The 19,363-nt window shown below is 36.6% G+C and overlaps 1 protein-coding gene across 3 annotated transcripts in view; it reads right to left on the minus strand.

Moving 5' to 3' along the window:
- Positions 1-10,171: 10,171 nt before the first annotated feature.
- Positions 10,172-19,363, minus strand: part of LOC131068522 (uncharacterized) — a 43,423-nt gene continuing 34,231 nt past the window's right edge. The window contains exons 4-11 of one of the 3 annotated variants that reach the window (XM_058003711.2): positions 12,996-13,155; positions 12,284-12,672; positions 12,006-12,104; positions 11,739-11,831; positions 11,131-11,568; positions 10,990-11,043; positions 10,772-10,871; positions 10,172-10,602 (exon numbers count right to left, since the gene is read on the minus strand). In XM_058003711.2, the coding sequence (XP_057859694.2) occupies positions 10,458-10,602; positions 10,772-10,871; positions 10,990-11,043; positions 11,131-11,568; positions 11,739-11,831; positions 12,006-12,104; positions 12,284-12,672; positions 12,996-13,155 (1,478 nt within the window). In that variant the 3' untranslated portion in view covers positions 10,172-10,457. Of the gene's footprint in view, positions 10,603-10,771; positions 10,872-10,989; positions 11,569-11,738; positions 11,832-12,005; positions 12,105-12,283; positions 12,673-12,995; positions 13,156-19,363 lie in introns of all 3 variants that reach the window. The other 2 variants (XM_058003709.2, XM_058003710.2) reach the window with 2 other exon arrangements.

The raw sequence follows: 19,363 nt of genomic DNA on the forward strand, positions 1-19,363 counted from the left end.
ATGTTTATGATCTATGTATATCAAAACTAGTCCAGAGAATGCTTGGTGGTTCTTTGATATATGGATTCTAGTATTGCAACTTTGAAGACATGTTTATTTGCTTTGTGTAGTGTTCTAGTTCAATTTTATAGTGATGGTTTGAACCGAAAATAAAGTTATGATGTCCTGAGTTTAGTACTGTCACTTGGGCTGGATTTTGGCTGACTGAGGTGATGTGTTCTTCTTGGATCATGCCTTTTTGGTTTGGACATAGTTCGGTGATTATTTTTTGGTGTTGATATGGGTCTCACCATGGCATGTGTTGATCTACATCAAGTTGTGTGTATTGGAGAACGTTTTGGGACCAACTAGTTGGTGTGCTATATTGTTTACATACATGTTTCACTTAGTGTCGACCTTGGAGGAAATGTTAGCATGTGTGATCGGTTGGAATCAAATGTATTATGATGTATTTGGGTTCTTTCTATCTCCCGAATTGGATCATATTTGATGTTATAGGTCTGGGTGGCCCAATTTGTGTAATATTGTATATTTTGTTTGTGGTCGACCTGGTTTTTAATGATTATATTGTATATATAGGAGTGTATATTTATGAGTTGAGTTTTGGATGAATGTGAATCAATGTAAAGTGTACATTATTGATATCCAAGCATATTTACTATTGCATAAGTATGAAAGATTGTTGGAAAGAGATTGGAGATAATGTTTGTGATCAGATGTGTTTGCCATGATATTGATTACTTGATACAGTGGTTCAAGGACAATTTCGTGATTTGGATATCTTATTCATTTCAATTCATTGATCCTCTGCACCTATCAGAAGAACATGTGTTCCTTTTGGTAGTTTGTGCAATCGTTGTATCGTGTCCTAAGGTTGTGTGCCTTAGTCTTGCAAATCCTTTCAGGGGCAGTCAGCTCCTTGGCCTTGAGCCTAAACATTGTAATCATTTATTCATATTGTGAATGTAATTCTCACCGTGGTTTTTTCTTGTTTAGGGTTTTCCGTGTAAATTTGATGTTCATGTGTTTGTTGTGTTTTGTGTTGTCATGTTTCATAATTACAAGGATAAGCTAATTGTGGTTTAAAGTTTAATAGATCAATATTGAAGTGTTTTGAGGTTCGAACTAGTTCACCACCCCCCCTCTCAATCCTGTGGATTTTTCAATGCATAGTTATGCTCAAGTTACTAGCTTTGTGAAAAAAGTATAAAACTTCATGTAGTAATAGAGACTTCACTTTATTCCCCTCTAGAAACTCTAATTGATTATTTATCTTCAATTTGATTCTTATTTTAGATATAGAGGCTTCACCTACTACTACATCTTCAAGTCAACATACAGAGGTTGAGGAATATTCACTTCAACACCCATAGATTCTATAGTCGTTCATGCTCAAACTCTTTTGTGAAGACTATTCCATGAGATTTCTACATATATTCTTGATCATTGGGATGATTTCTTAAAAATATACATATTTTATTTTTTGAATCCCACATATGTAGTCTTTGATGATTTTTAGCAATAAATCAGAGGAATGCAAACCAGATTTCTATACCCTAACGATTTTTGGTGTTGTAGTATTTAAGCCTTAGACCTGGTTTTATTAAGGAAACAAGGAATTGTATCTCAGCATAAGGTTAAATGTTAGTCAGAATTAGATTACTCCTTATATTTATATATGCAATCCTTTACATATCGTTCTTCATCTATATCTTATATCTATTCTTCGTCATTATACTGGTGAATGGATCTTAGAATATATTTATATCTAATACATGAGATGTGACCCTTAGATGGTATCCCTAGTCTACTTTCTACATTCCAAAGTTCATCTTCCGATGACATCATGCAGTGAGATGCAACAAGGTTTTTGAATCTATAAGAATTTGCCAATAATAACCAAGATCTAAAGCCCAATGAATAGCACAACACAATAGAGACAAATGTTGATAAGAACAAATTGTATTCTCATCAAGATGCAAAAAATGATCAACTGGATAAATCATACAATGAAGATGACCCTGCTTATAAAGGCAAGGCCATGTGGAAATGAGAGCACACAATCATGACATGTGTCCCAATGAGATACAAGGGTAGATAGGAGAAATAATAAAATACTCCACTAAAGGTGGATCACCCACCAAAGGTGGAATGCAACAACAAGATATCACCATAAAAGTTGGAATTTCTCCAATAACCATCTTCCCTAGATGCACACTTCCCTAAGTGTCTCATATGCAAACTAAAATGAATGCATTCGCAAGTCAACCTAAGTAAAGTGTAATTATGAGACATAATTTACACCACCACCCCCCCTTAAGTGCAACTTAGGGGAATGTAGACTCAAGTTATTAATGCAAGATGGGTCCCGGCTACTAGGCCATGTTAGGTACCCATGTACAAAGGCAAATGCAAACAATGCAATGCAATCTCTCACAAATGGAGAAAGGGAGAAAACCTAGTGAGAAAAAAATCCCCTGCCAAAAAAGAGATGAAAAGACAAATGAACTATCAAAGAAGGACAAAACCTCAAGAGAGGAAAAGGTCCCCCCCATAAGAGAGGAAGGAGAAGACAACAAACCCCCCCTAAGGAAATATCATGCACCCCCAAGAGAGCTCGCAACTAATGAAACTTACTCTTCGTGAAGAATTTGGTGAAGATGTCTGCAACCTTCTCTGTTGTAGAATAATACAACAAATCAATGACCTACTCCTAAATCAACTCCATGATGTAGTGCATGTGGATCTCGATGTGTTTGGTTCGTTGATGGTGAACCGAGTTCTTTGAGATCTAAATGGAACTGTGATTGTCACAATGAAGGACTGTAGGTCGTGGAGTGGTGAAACCAACCTCTATGAGAATATTCTGAAGCCAAAAAGCCTTAGTAGTTGCATTAATAGCCCCTCGATACTCAACCTCAATCAAAGAAAAAGCAATAACATGTTGCTTCTTGCTCTGCCAACAAATGGGGCTCGAACCAAGATGAAAGTTGTAACCTGAAGTGGATGTACGATCATCAAGATCACCAGCCCAATCTAAGTCTGTGTAACCAACCAAGGCAAGTCATGTGCCTGTTGCATAGTGAATCCCATAGTGATGCGGTACCCTTTATGTAGTGCAAGATGTGTTTGGCAGCTTTCCAATGAAGCTCATGTGGTTCCCACATAAAGCATGAAGCCATGCCAATCGCAAAGAAAATATCAAGGCGTGTATGAGTCAAGTAGATGAGACTCCCAGCAAACTAATGATACAATGTGGCCCATCAACAAGTGGAGTGGAACACTTAGCCTCAAGCTTGACTCCTGAAAGAAAGGGAGTCAGCGCAGGCTTACAATCATCCATGTGGAACCATGCTAGAAGATCAAGAGCATACTTGGGTTGCACAAGTGTAATCCTGGAAGGTGACTGTGATATCTCTATCCCGAGAAAGTAGTACAAAAGGCCCAAGTTAGTCATAGCAAATCTCTTATGCAAATTAGATTTGACACTGCCAATGATGAATAAGGTGCTCCTCGTAATGATCAAGTCATCAACACAGAGCACAAGTATCAAGTGAGAGTCATCCTGCTGCAAAAAGTAGACATTTGGATCCAAATGACAACAAGTAAATCCTGCAGAGAGAAGAAAGGAGTTCATCTTGGCATACCAAGCCCTAGGGGCATGCTTGAGGCCATAGATAGACTTCCTCAATCTACAAACAAATGAATGATCTTGAATGAATCCATGTAGCTGCTCCATGTAAATCTCCTCTTCGAGATCCTCGTGAAGAAAGGCACTCTTCACATCCATTCAATGTACATCCCAACCATAAGCTACAACAATAGCAAGTGTCAAGCGAATGGAATTCATCTTAGCTACAGGTGCAAAGGTCTTAGTATAGTCAACACCAAGAACCTATGAGAAACCTTTCACAACAAGTTGAGCCTTGTACTTATCCACACTACCATCCGCTGCAAACTTAGTCTGATAGATCCACTTACATCAAACCATCTTTCTCCCCTTAGGGAGAGGGACTAACTCCCAGGTGTTGTTCCTCATCAAGGAACTATACTTTTCCTCCATGGCTAAGTCCCACTCAGGAACTCTTGATGCTTCCTGAAAGTTTTGTGGGTCAGAAGCTATAGCAATGTAAGCATGTGGAAGCTCCTAGTGTTGTGACTGAGTCCTTCGAGTGTCTAAAGAATCACCAACAAGAGAACTTGTTGACTCAAGAGTCTGTCAAGCCCAACGAGGTCTAGGAGGAGATGAAGGACGAGCTTCCTCACTACAAGTGGACCCTACGGAGGTGTGACCTTGCAAGTCGAAGTTGAGGGAGAATCGTCATCAAAGTCACTATCATCACTATCCACAATGGAGGAAGGAGGATGAGAGGCTAAGCTAGGAGAGCTTTCCTCAAAGTGAACACTCCTCTTAATGAATACCTCATGTGTCTTTGGATCCATAAGTCGATATGTCTTAACACCCTCGATATCCAACAAATATGCAAGGCCTACTCTGAGGTTCCAATGCATTGCGTTTTTGCGGAGGAATGTGAGCCCATGTTGGACACTCAAAGACTTTGAAATGTCTCACAACTGGTTTTGTACCACACCAAGCCTCAAAAGGAGTGATACCCTTCAAAGACTTGTGGGGATCCCAATTTTGGATGTGTGTGGCACAACAGATAGCTTCTACCCAAAAAGTTGGACCAAGAGAATGAGCATGAATCATGCATCTAGCCCTCTCCTTAAAGGTTCTATTCTTCCTTTCTATAACATCATTCTATTGTGGAGTGTAGGCAATTGAGTGTTGAAGATCAATCCCCTCAAGAGTACAAAATTTCTCAAGTCTATTGTTCACATGTTTCCTTTCATTGTTTATGTGAAGGATCTTGACTACCTTCCCTAATTGCTTCTCAACGTGAGCCTTGAAGGCTAGAAATTTGTCAAACACTTCACTCTTGTGAACAAGAAAGTAGACCCAAGTGAAGTGGGAGTAGTCACCAATGAAGGTGAGGACATAGCGGGCCTTGTTGAATGAAGGCACTGGAAATGGGCCTACTACATTGATGTGAACCAATTGAAGAACTCCCAAAGCTCTCCAAAATTTCCCCTTATCAAACTTCTCTTCGGGATGCTTGCCCATGGAACACCCTGAACATACACCATTTGAAAACCTAATTTGAGGTAGACCTATGACCATGTCCTTGGAGCTAAGTTGTTGAAGATAGCAGTAGTTGAGGTGACCAAACCACTCATGCCATAGCTTACTTTTTGAATTTGAATGAGTGAGCAAGGCCATAGAAGGAGATTGAAGCACAAAGTGGGAGAATGAATAAATTTGTGAGTTGTGATTGGCTTGTCCCACTACTACCAAGGCATCATTCGCAAGTTCTTTTACCACAATTGAATCGGGTGTAAACTCAACTTTCTTTCCATTTCCATAGTGGGTGATTTGGTAGATAGAAAGGAGGTTGGTGGTCAAGTTAGGAACATAGAGAACATTCTCAAATGTTCCATCATCCATGGCAACCAAACCTTTCCCTTCAACTTCCACTTGTGTATCATCACCAATGAAAATGTGAGGTACCTTAGAAGGATCCAATAAGGAAAACTACTCCCTTGTAGAAACCATATGATATGAAGCACTTTATTCAAGTATCCACTACTATGAAGAACCTGTTTTAGCCACAAATGCTTGCCCTTTTCCCTTTGACTGCGAGGAAGTGGAAGGAGATGATTCCTTCTTCTTGTAGGCGAATGGCAAATTGATGTTGTTCTTCTTAATGATGTTTGTCAACTCACCAATCTGCTTTGAGTGGAAATGATGCTTATCATGACCAAATTTCTTGCAATATGAACAATTTTGCCGCTCCTTCTTAGGTGTATTCCCCTTCTTGGAAGAGGACGAAGAATTTCCTTGTTGTGGAGAGGATGATTGCGCTCTATCTTGTTGTGGCCTAGGCTTAGACTGCTTTTGGTTCTTACCTTTTCCTTGATTCCTTTGATTCCCTTCATGTACTTTGAAGACTTGAGAATCCCCATCTTGATCAACTTTGCTTGCTCAAGTATCAACATCTTCGTGAATGCATCAAATGATGGTGGAGGGGATGAGGCACCTGAAGTCAATCGATGGGTGTGGAAGCTAGAAACAAAGACTGCATACTCTGATGGAAGCTTGTCCAACAAATTGTAAACCAATTGAGCATCCTTCTTGTCAATGCCACAATCAAAACTCATTTGAAACCAAAATTGCTAATGTCATGGGAGTTTTAGATCTTAATTGTTTAGTTTCAGGTTCTAAGCTTGCACATCCCAAAACTGAGTTCCTTATGATTAGTTCTGATCGGGTTCCATCTTGGATTCCTAAACAGTGGAAACAATTAAGACATGGAGAAATGGGCATTCCGTTTGGTTTGGGTGTTTCTCTATCTGATATGTGGAGCTACTTTTTAGCCAAACTAAAAAACAAGATCCTTAATTGGAGAAATAAATATTTATCACTTGCTAGTAAAATTCAAGTGGTTAACAAAAAAAATTTGGTCTCCCATGTTTATTATTATTCTTGTCAGATGCCTTCTAAAAAAAGGCTATGAAGAGCTAAATAAGATTGTACATCAATTTTTGTAGACTAATTGGGAGGGCAATTCAGGTTTCATAACTTCATCTTGGCTCCATTGTATACAACCAAGAAACAAAGATGGGTTGGGGCTTATAGATCCCAAGACACAAGGTCTTTGTTTATCAGCAAGATGGATCATTAGAGTCATGAATGGTGATGAACCTTGGAAAGCTTTGGTTCATCATCAAATTTATCTTGTTGCTGCTAACAATAAATGGCAAGGTGTGGGTTGGATTGATAAAATATTGATGGCTTCTTGTTTCCGCCTAAGGGCCCCCTTTCCTTTACAATCAATTTGGACAGAATGGCAACAAGTTTGTCATCTTTTGAAATGGAAAATTTCTTAGCAAAATGGGTTTAGTTTTGCTACCTCTTCTATTTGGTGGAACAAATTGGTGCAATATCACGGGTCTCCACTTGCGGTCTCCTTTCCCAAACAAGCGTTGTATTTCTTCAAGAAAGAGGTGCAACAATGCAATGATATCTGAGATTTCAATTCATTTGACTGGGCTGACTGGTAAAATATGAAATTTTGTTTCAAGCTGAATAACAAAGGTAGAGGGTTTTTTATATTTCTCAAATCCTTGGTGCCTGCAGATTTGGTTATGAAAATTTGCTCTCTGCTGCAATGCAATGATTCTAAGGTTTGGCTTTGGCTTGGGAAAATTCCTCTTGCCTCCCTTCCCTTGAAGAAGAATTATTTGACTTTGATTCCAAACTTGAAGCTTAATCCTAGGGTGAATGTTAAATGAGGATGTAAATTTAAGGAGAAAACATGGAGGAATCTTAGTACTCAAATATAGAAGTCTAAATCTGATTCAAATGCTCAGTTTCTTGAATGGAAAGTTTTGCATCACAGTTTTGCATCACAAATTGCCTGTTGGGGACAGATTGAGACATTTGAAGATTGTTCCAACCCTTTGCCCTTTTTGTAGACATGTTGAAAGTGTAAAACATATTTTTGGGGATTGCTTTCATGCTAAAAAAAATGGATGGCAATTTTTGAACACCTCCCTTCTGTTTTTTACCATGTTTTGGGTTGAAAGGAAGTTGTTTTGGGGTTTGGTTTGGGGTTTGGTTTGAATAAGAATATTATTGCAAATTCGATGAGACAAACTATCTTGCTTCATATTTGGAAAAGCAAATATTTATCTGTTTTTTCTAATCAAATTACTTGTCAGGAAGGGGAAGTGCCACAGTTTTACTGTGATGTTATGTTACAATTTGTTTTTTTGTGCTCACATTTGGGGAAGAAAGACTCCTACAATAAGCTTTTGGAAAAGATTAAGTATCAGTTCGTTCAGATGCATGCTTATGATATTCAGTGTTCAAGACAGCTTCAGAGACTTCAAATTCCACATGTAATGCTTCAGCATCTTTTTAGTCTATTCTCGTGCCACTTTGTGCCAGTTGGCTTATTATGTATATTGTAAGGTTCTTGTTCAGCCACTGTTTATGCTGTTATAATTCTTTGACTTTGGCTATCTGAGTAAGTATGCTGTAATGTTTATACTGTAGTCATGCTGGCCTAATTTCTTTGCTTTTATTATCTGCAATTCGATTTGAACTGCTCATTATTATTTTATTTATCTTGTATCCTGCTTTGATCAATAAAAAACAAAAAAAATACAACCATGTATGGAAAAAATATGCCCTATTAAAAATCTAAATGAGTGAAAATAGGCGTTCAAAAGTTCGCAAAATGCAAATCTCTATAAACTAGGAAAACTCAAGCAAATGATGTCATTTGATGCCCCCACATGCAAATTGTTGACATGGCACTATATATATGGTGATTGAATGTTGATGTGGCACTATATGAGTGGTGATATATGCTGGTGTACCAAATTGACTATACGAGTCACGCTAACTTGGCAAGATGGCCATGCAAACCTCCCATACCAACTGTGCAAGAATGTAGGTGCAGACATGGCTAGCAGGCTGGTGAGAGTATTCTGCGTGTATTTCATTAAGAAAATTTATCTATTGACTAAAGGAATTATTCTAAAGAAATTTTCATCAATGGTTTTCGTGGCATACTGGTGTTAACACACAATCTAAATGCAAGCAATACTTGAGCATTGCTTTTTCCACCTTTTTTTTCATGTTCACATAGCCGAAAAACTGGAGCTGGACAACTTGAAAAATATCCATACAAAATTACCAGTAAAATATTAACAATCACCTACAACCTCCAAACCTCGTTAGTTTGGGCTCAAGGTGTCTAATTTAAATGAAATGAAAGACAGCCAACTATATCAAATGCTCAAGACACAATAGTGCAACTTGTTTCTCTCCTTGTAGCTTCTTACAAAAGGTGACTATCAACTCATTCAAAAACTTAAAAGAAAGTATCTATTTTGCACAAATAGAGTAAGCCTAATATAACCTACTCTAGTACTGTGTAAAATTTTAAAATATGGCAAAACAAATACAAAGAAAGAAACAAATTTAAAATATAACCATCTGGTGCATAAATAAAGACTTTCAGCTATAAAAATGGAGAGTATAATCTTATTCATCAAACTATTCAAATTGAACATAGATTGAAATTTCATGAAATGCAACGAGATTGTGTTTTATAGAAAAAACTGGAGATGAAGACAAATTCTCAACATCCTAAATAGGCATTATTTTAATTTTTTCCAAAGCCTATCTTAAAATAATAATTAAAAAGAAATAAGTTATCCTAAAACTATCTAAATAGTAATAATAAAATGCATTGTATATATAATATCTACCTAAACAAGATAAACTTAACCTAAAAGAAGTAAAAATGCATAATATATGCAAGATAAACAAGTTTAAGTTTGCACCTTTCCTATCAAAACAAAAGTCACAAGTAACAGAAGTCATCATTCACGCACAGCTGAAGTTCAAGATCCTTGAATTAAGCCATCCAGTGAGCACTGGGGAATCTAGGCCATCCAGCAATGCCACTTGTCTATCGACTTCACCTCCTTTTTTAAGCTTAAGCTTGAAATGAGTGTCTGCTAGCTCTTTCAGACCATCTTTATAAAAGTAAGTTCGCAAGCCAAACTGAGAATTGCAGCCTTTGAGTATTCATTTCCGCAATAAACTATTTGAAAGGTCTTTGATTGCATCTTCAATTTGATCTATGAACTTCCCACAATATAAAAAAAACCAAGTTATAATCATTCTGTGGTTGATTTAGACAATTTATTCTCTGGGTGATTTAAAATTTATACGCAATTCATTAAATATGGTAAATTTGGATTAGCTTATCCCAATACATAACCCAAGGGTAGTATTCTGGTGAAGGAGACCATTTGAAGCCATTACTTTAGGCCTGAATGGAGGCCACAGTTAAAATAGATTCCTCCCAAGATAGTAAGACTTGGTTGGCAGATGATGTACTTATTTCTATAAATTGACACAGAAACAGTTCTTGACCAGGTAATCTATGAGCCCAATCATAAACAATCAAAATACATTTCGGTACCACCGTCACAGGCTCTTCATGTTTGACCAAAACTACATACAACCATAAACCCATCCCTTGACAGTGATTGCAAGCGTCATCAGATAATATTTATACGTAAATCCTGGTTGAAATTTTGAAATGAATAATTAAAATCTAGAATAGTACTGGAAAAAATATAAAACATAAAAGGGACTATTTTTGTTCCAAAACTTTAAACCTTCTACTTATTTTCACTAGAAAAAACATCCTTCAATTGGTTGGTAATTTCATTTCACATTGATCTAGCAGTCCAGAAATCTCACTGAACAATATACACTCTCAACATCAAAGCTTTATATCATGTGAAATCAGCTTGTGTTACATTGGTTTAACATTCTTACAAGTCAACTATGCATTCATGTTAAAACCCTTCTAACTCTTCTTGAAAAATGAGAGAATATTTCCTTGTCGTGTGTCTTTCCCTGCACCCTTTTGTGTGTGTTTACTGCTAGGCTTTGTGGTTGGATTGGCCGAATGAGAAGGATCTACAGATGTTACTTTGCCAGTTTCTTTTGGCCTGAAAAAATTTCAACATGATACAGTATCAAATACCATGGCATTTGCAAGCCAATAATTACAAAGACTGTCCCATCAATGCTGTGGATTAGCCTTAAATACTAGAGACTGCAAATAGACTCAAATGATGTATAAGAAAAAATTGTTCAGAACAGTGGAAGCAGACTAACTTGTTATCGGCATTCCTGGGCACAGAAGAATTTACTGTAATAGGGACATCCTTAGCCTTTTCTTCTTCAACACCGTCAACCTCCCATGTAACCTCAGTGACTGACATAAAACAATCAACAAGATACTTAGAAACATATATACTGTTTACAGTTTGCTAATAAAGGTAAAGCTTCAATAAGGAAATGAAGGACACTGTAAAAAACAGTGTTCAATCTACCTTCACGGCCTCGGCCATCAATATGTGTTTTGAGAACTTTCCTTTTCTTGACACCTGCATTTGATGCAGGTGCATCATCAGAAGGTATGCACTCTGACTTACAAGTTTTAGTTTCAGGACAAATGTTTTTCTCTTCCATACCAGACCCAGGTTTAGTATTATTGTGAGCAGAATGATCAACTTTGCCTTCCATTTGATCATGTGTTTTTCTCGACTGAACACCTTTTGTTGATTTGCCAGACACTGTTGATTTACGTGCAGATGTAGCCTTGGTTTTTTCTTTTCCCTGTGCTTTGACATCTTTATTTTCTTGAGCTGCATCTTTGTTATGCGAAGTCTTAGCCTCCTCTTTAGCATTAGATGTTTGCTTAGGAAGCTCTGGGGAGGCCAAGCTTGCAGCAGGTTTGGAAACAATTACGTCGTCTTCATTTTCATCATCTGACATGTCAAAAACAAAGCGCCGCTTCCTTCCACTACCATTGGTTGACTGGACTCTTCTTGTACTAAAAAAATCTTCTTCATCTTCATCACTGGCATTGCCTGCATCTTCCCAAGCATTTATCTGGGCATCTGCATTCACTGATTTGTGACAAATGTATGATTATGATATTCAGAAAAAAGAAATCTCTGATTGCCAATACTCGACATAAAATACAGGTGCTAGTTACACAAGGAAAGCATGGTACCCAAAAGAAAGAGACAAAAGGACAAAATACTAAGCATAAAGCATGAAGGAAATATATCCTTGCCATGATTTGTAGAAGGTGGAGTGGAGCTAGGTTTTGGCTTGCTTGATGCTTTACTGCCATTGCCTGCATCTTCCGAAGCATTTATCTCGGCACCTGCAGTCGCCAATCTATGATAGTTAGAAAAGAGAAATCTCTGATTGTCAACACTCAACATAAAGTCCAGGCAATAACTATACAAGAAAAGCATGCTATCCAGAAGAGACAAAAGTGAAGCACTCAAATCTGACAAAGAACTAAGCGTAAAGCATGAAGGAAAAACATCCTTGCCATGATTTGGAGGTGGAAGGGAGCTAGACTTTGGCTTGCTTGATGCATTACTGGCATTGCCTGCATCTTCCGAAGCATTTATCTGGACATCTGCATTCACTGATTTGTGATAAATGTATGATCATGATAATCAATTAAGAGAAATCTGTGACTGCAAATACTCTACATAAAATCCAAGCATTAGTTAGACTAGTGTGCTATCCAGAAGAAATAGACAAAGTGAAGCACTCAAATTTAACAAAAACTAAGCTTAAATCATTAAGAAAGAATATCCTTGCCATGATTTGTAGGAGCTGGAGAGGAGGTAGGTTTTGGCTTGCTTGATGCACGACCCCACAAACTTGCTAATGTGCCTTCAGAATTTTTACCATTCTGTCCCTTCTTTTTGTTTGTGGCAGCTGTTGGAGCATTTACACTCTTCCCTGCCGAAACCTCCTTCACATCAATTGCTGAGACAGATGATTGTGGTGCAGCTTTTGGAACTGTTTCCACAGATTTCTCTGTAGTCGAAGGTACGTGTACTTGAGGGAGAGACACACTTTGTTTGGGCAATCCATTTACAACAACAGGTGCTGAAGCCAGTTGTGGCTGAGAGATGGGTGGACCAATGCGTGTGCTTTTACCATTTAAGTTGCGCTTCACCAGTGGATATGACACTGCACTAAATCTGCACATACATCGGAAATGTGCAAAGACAGATTCAGGCTAGCTTTCTAAACTTATGCATGTTATAGTTATACCAATTGCCAGACATGTTCACATTCAGACATGCCTTACAAGACATAAACATCTACATTTTGGCCCTCAATCTGAATCAATATCCACTTTAGTAAATATATATATCATACACAAAACACAATTTGCCTCTACTGAACATAAATATATTATAGAAGCAAATCTGTATAATATAATTATTGGATAATATTCTTTTATGTATTGCAAACAGTAGGGCTAAACATGCCAAATTAAATCATTGTCTATAACATTTGCCTATTATCCCAGAAACAGTTGTTCACGCTTGATGGCTGATTAAAGAGTCCTTCTGCCTGTACAAACTCTGCACCCCACAGCTCCGCAGGATCCTTAGGAAGGCAAGATTGCACACTATAGATATGCACCGAATAGTGGTCCTTAAACTCTGCCTTCACTTCTGCCAATCAACGGAGATGTCAGGCGCATGTGCAGGGAATAGTTTTATTGTACAAATCATATAACAAAGCTCAATATGAGGACAAATACAGTCAATAGCTAACAAGTGGAACTCAATTCATGTGAAATTTACTTCTGAAACACTCTTTTATATACTGAATTATTCGTAAAACTATCAGAAACTTTGAAAACACTAGGAAAAAGGGGAAAAAAATCATTTATAAGGGAGAATGCTTACTGCATAGATAGATCTAACTTTATAGACTCCTAAAAGTTCCTCAGTAAAAATACAGAATTTGTTATGCAAATTTTTCTCCGTTTACATCATAAATCTGAAACTAAAACCTGTATTATTTTCAAGATCAACATGCTTGGTTAAATGATAAGAAACTTGATCAGTTCATGGTTGCTATTGACATTGTAAATCACAAACTAATAGCAAATGTTTTACATTTCATTCAACTAAATGATAGGAGGTTAACATGCTTGGTTTATCATGCTCTTCTTGTTACTGCTAGTAATGTTCTTTGATTACACATTTTTTGAATAGCGTTTGATATGACTGATTTGGGCATAGTTCATTGATTTCATAGCATTCGAGCATGGCATGAAGACGATAGGATAATGCTTTCTTAAGCTAAGCTAAAGATTTTCTATGTTGTTTTCATATGGTTGATTGTAAACCTGTTACCACTTGTCAAACTGGTCTCAAAGTGCTTCATGATGTTAGCAGTAAAAATGTTGATGTTATTTATGTAGACATCTTTATTGATAGTTTGCAGTTTGAAATATCTTATACTAAACATGACAGATCTCATGTTGTTGGCCTGGTTCCCCATTTTCAATCATTAAATTATGCATTGAAAAGCTGCCATAAGAATTTGTTGTTACATAGGAGATTATCTTTGACATGTTTTATATATTTTGACAAGGCCAGTGATCACGGGTCAATTTCAGGTTATGGTTTCAATCTTGGTCCCAACTCTTTTTTGTACTTGCAGGAAGCAAACAATCATAGTTTTATTATCAACTGAAGTTGAATTGATTGGAAGTTGGACCAGTTACATTAGTGAAATTAACTAAATTAGACACTAAAAGTTCTTGTGTAGACTTGTCCTTGTATTCCACAATCTCGATGATTCATTCTACCAAAAACATAACCAAACAGAGTTCCAGATACAGATTCTCAAAGTGAAACACAGACAGATATGCATTGGGTACTCTGGACATTCAAGGTGCTGAAGTCATATAGAAAATGGGTATCAGTAACAGATTCGATCTCATTTTAATGTCTGGCAGATTGAACCCTTGTCCAAACCATCATGTGCAAAGATAGTTGACTACAGTTCCACAGAGCCACAATGTTCCAAATGGTGCAAGTTTCACTTATAATTCTTAACAGAATGAAAGTGTGATTAGAGAAGTTCAAGAGAGATACTAGGCCATGTGTGATGTTTAGAAATTGCTCGTAGTGCAAGATAAGTTCATGAAGGTGTTTCAAACCATAGTAATAGATGACGGAATAGTAGATTGAAAAGGAAATCCTTCAATCTTCAAGAATTTTCTACCATTTTGGTATATCCAGGTATACCACGTTTATTATTTCATTGTTATGTGTGATCTATGCTCTCTGGTTGTTGATATAAGCTTCCTTTCATTGTATATTGCACTTATCAACTTTAGGCATTATACATTGGAACTGTTTTTATATATTTCTGCAAAAGGAACTGCGACTTCATCGATCAATTTACATTAAAATTGAGTAGGATTTGTTTTGGTGAATAATTTGGTGAAATATCTACACTAATTATGGGTAAGATTGATATCAGAGCAACTTCATTGATCAATTTACATTAAAATTGAGTAAGATTTGTTTTGGTGAATAATTTGATGAAATATCTACGCTAATTATGGGTAAGATTGATATAAGAGCAAGTTTTCTTGGATATTATGGATTGTTTGTTTTTGTGATCAGTTTTGTACGCTTATACCCATTACTAGAGCAGCTAGTGCAAGTGGAGAAGTAAAATTATTTTCTTGGCAACAAAATATTAGAGTCCGATAATTGGATAAGGAGAGTAAGAAAAATGACACAAAATGATGCAATATCTCTTAATGTGAAAGAATTCTCACACTAGAGGATGTAGCAAGCATTACCAGACTTATGGGCAAGCTAGAAAGCATAATCGCAGTACTCATTGAGGAAATGGGGATATTCCATTAGGGTTCCTAAAGCTTAAGGACCTGCCAATTTTTTTGAGAAAATGCAGTCCCATAGTGAACAAAGTCTTCCAACTACACTTCTCAAGCCCAAGGCAGATATTGATTATGCCTTCTCAAGAGGAGGTAGATGTAGAGAAGATTGACTATTAGTTGCACAGCTTGAGGTATATTTCAATATACATCATGCTAAATAAGAAAGGCAAATTTCCTTAGCTTAATTAAAACCAGCAAAAAAATGTTTTAAATTGGTTCGAAAGCTATTCTCATTCTTTAGATTTAATAAAATTAGCAAAAAGTTTTATCCAGTGTCAGAATGAAGAGAGGTCCGCTTTGTGGCAATATTACAAGAAAAAACAAGGGCAAGTGTACAAGAAAACATCAGTGAATTTTGTCAGACCATCCAAATGAACAAGGGTGTGCAAGAAGGTGATATCTTGATAAAATTCACAAGTGAACGACATTGCCCTCCAAGGAGGCCCATATTGCTCTCAGTGCCTAAAGATATGGATTGGAGAATTTTCTCATGCTTATCATGTTGAAATGGACAAAGAAAAGAATCCATTCCCTTCCTCAATGATACAAGGGCAGCAAGGTGATCAAAGGCCAAAAGTAAACACAAAAGAAAAGCCAAGCTTAGCACTTTTACTTTACTAAATACAACAAACATTGTATATATTGAGATGTAAAAGGTCACAAAAATGAGACATGTTGGAAGCTACATTTGGGGTTGTGCCCATCGAAGAGCAAGAATAAGAAGATCAAGCAAAAGGAGGTTAGAATCTATTTCTAAGGCCAAGAAGTGGAATATAGTTTCAAGGTAGAATAAAGACATGTTTACACCTCCCTCAATAAAAAGGTTTTCTTGAATGACAATGAAGGGCAAGATAAAGGTGAGCACACTAAGCTATTTTCACATTAATTTTCAAATCAAGAATACAAAAGTATATGCTATATTTGATTCTTATCCTCAAGATAATTTGATTTCTAAGGTGTTGATAGAGCAAATTGTATTAGTAATGAATCAATACCCCAATCATGAGTTGAAGAATTTGGCATTAATCAGCACTTTGTTGATGTTATTGTAGATGTGGTTCCTCTTGATGCATGCAGTGTGGTGTTTGGCAACCCGTGCATCTATCTTAGAGATGCTATATATTATAAGAGGGACAGCAAGTACAAATTAATGAAAGATGGTAAGAGCTTCATAATCAATTCTTACGAGGGTAAATCAAATATCTCCTTGACAAGTGCAAAAAAAGGAAAGAATTTAATTAATGCTAATTGCAAATTTGAATATTAAGAAAAGTGTTGAATTTGAAACCTCATATAGTCCACCTACTAACCCAAATTAGAAACAAATTGAAGGGTTGTGGCAAAAATTTCAAGGAACGTGGCAAGTTGTTCTAAAAAGACAAAGTTGTATAAGGCCAATTAGCATTCAAAAGACAAGCTGAGAATTGTTCCTCATCTAATGTTTTAGGATTTTTGGGACCAAACACCTTCAAATTGGGAAGGTGTGATCTGAGATTGAATCAGTTAAAGTTAGCTAATCAGTTAACTTAGTCTCTTAATGTTCTCGTGTAGATTTATCTTTTTACTTCAAACTTTTAATGACTCTTTCTAGCAAGAAAGATAGCCGAACAAAGATCAGATTGTCAAGGCAAAACAAAGACAAAGGTGCATTGAAAGCTCTGGCCACTCAGGGTATTGATGTCACTATAAATCAAACACGGGTGACTAATTCAAACACAGTCAAATACATCTGATGTGTTCAATCCTAGTGAAAGTCGTCCAATGCAAAGAACAATTAATAGAGACAGATTCAACCATGACCAAAACCATCATAGATAAGTTAAAAGTTCTAAATCTCTAGGTTTTAAAAAAGATGCAACATTTCAAATACTGTGGTTTCAATTACAGAAGACCTTTGGCCTTTCTTCCAACACCTCTTTGCTTCTCCGTCTTTATGTACCTCCAAGAGAGCATATTGTAATGATCAATTAATCTTTTATGTAATGTTTATTAGTAAATTCTTTAAGTTAGACTATTATTTATCCAACCTACACATGTTAGAGGAGTGATAGTGCAATTAAGGAAGTACCACAGCAATGTAGGGCTTGTGTGGTGTTTGGTTATTGTTAATTTGTGCAACAGAAGTTTATGAAGATCTTTAAGCAATACATTGCTATAAACTATGAGATAATGGCTTAAGAAGGAAACCCCTCACTTTTCTAGAGTTTCCACCCATTTTGATTTCTCCAGTTCTACATTGTTGTTTATTTCATTGTTATGTGTGTTGTGTGATCCCTGGATGCTCATATAAACTTTCTTTCATTGTTTGCACTTAGCAACTTTAGGCTTCATAAATAGGAACTGCTTTCCTAAAATTATGGACATGGAACAGCAACATGAGTCAATTTAAATTAAGGTTGAATAGGATCTATTTTGGAAATTACTAAATTGTGCAGTCAAATGTACACACTAAGCATGAATCATGAATGTGACAGATGTGTGAATGTTGCTCACAAAATAGTTTGGTTGAAATAAATTATTGACAATGAATTTTACAGTGTCCACTAAAGGGACCAACAAAAATCTTCTATAGAAAGCAAAATACCATTCATTTGGCAAAGAATCTGGAATATCAAGCAGGATCAAGTATCAACACATATTGAGATTCAACAACATTACATCTGAGAGTTGATTGAAAGGGATGGGATACACCTTAAAATTTGTACTTTGACACACCAAGTTGCTGATATTTTTAACAAGGATCCTTGGCAAGCCAAAATTGTAAAGTTCAAATCCATTTTGAGATTGAAAAAAAAAGTTGTCCGTTGAATAGCAATGTCAAAGTAATGTCCATGTCAGCTGTTAGATTAAATGGCATAAGAACTATTGCATGACTGCCTCTTTCCTAAGAGGTTGTCGATTAAGGTTTCCAAGCTATGTAAAAAGCAGCTACCAAAGAGTTGATAAAGATAGACCAACAATCATAGCAGGATAATTCCAACATAAAACACAGGAAATACTGCTAAGATCCATCACAACTCAGAGACTCAACACAAGTCATGTTAAGAACTCATGTATGTGACTAATGATGGTGAAAGTTGACAAATGTTTACCGAGAGCTATATGATCATTTATGCTCCTCTTGTATTTCATGAGAAAAGGGAGAAAAGCTATGTTCCATGGGGACGCATCCCAGGGCTTGGTGCCCCCGTGCCCGCACCAGGGACAGTATGGGGACACGGAGATGTTTTTTTTTGCCATTTCCTATCCGTTTCCCATTCGCGAAAATCAGAGGGGACATTTCCTACAGGGTTGGGGGACGTTTTTGGCATTTATGTTGAGTATATAGATTTTTTGTGAGTGTTGTACCTGTTTTTCTAGTTTCATTTCAAACCTGTACAAGTCTGATTTTCTTTAGCGGTTTGGTATTGGTGGTGACAATAAATTTAGGTGTTTCTAGAGGATGTTTGGAGGGTTTTTTTTATAGCAGTAGTTTGATTTGGTTGTGTTTGTGTAATATCCCTTGCCAAATCTGACCTTGTTTCTCTTATTTGAACCCCAAGGAATATTGTCAAACACTTGGCATACAATGTTTGAAGCTGCAGTTATGAATTTTTTTAGTCTTCTTTGGGTTTGTAGGCTGCAAATGAAGTTATGGAAAGCTTCTAACAAAGCAAGGTTGTTATAGAAATGATATACTAGCTGTTTTAAACCTTTACACACACATGTAATGACTGAAATTAACTAGTACACCTAGTTGACATTAAGACAAACACTTGTCATGTATCCCAATGTATACCTACAGCCATTAGGCATTTAAGCAGACAGTTGGCATGAAAGCTAAGTGGCTGATCAATGTTGAATGTTACCATGAATGTGGAATATGCAACTTATATCTCCATTAAACAAATGCAACCTCCAAGTATTTCATGATATAATCATAATAGCAAATGATGCAATGAAGTAATGATTAT

Source organism: Cryptomeria japonica, chromosome 3 (assembly GCF_030272615.1).
Source record: "Cryptomeria japonica chromosome 3, Sugi_1.0, whole genome shotgun sequence".
Taxonomy (NCBI): Eukaryota; Viridiplantae; Streptophyta; class Pinopsida; order Cupressales; family Cupressaceae; genus Cryptomeria; species Cryptomeria japonica.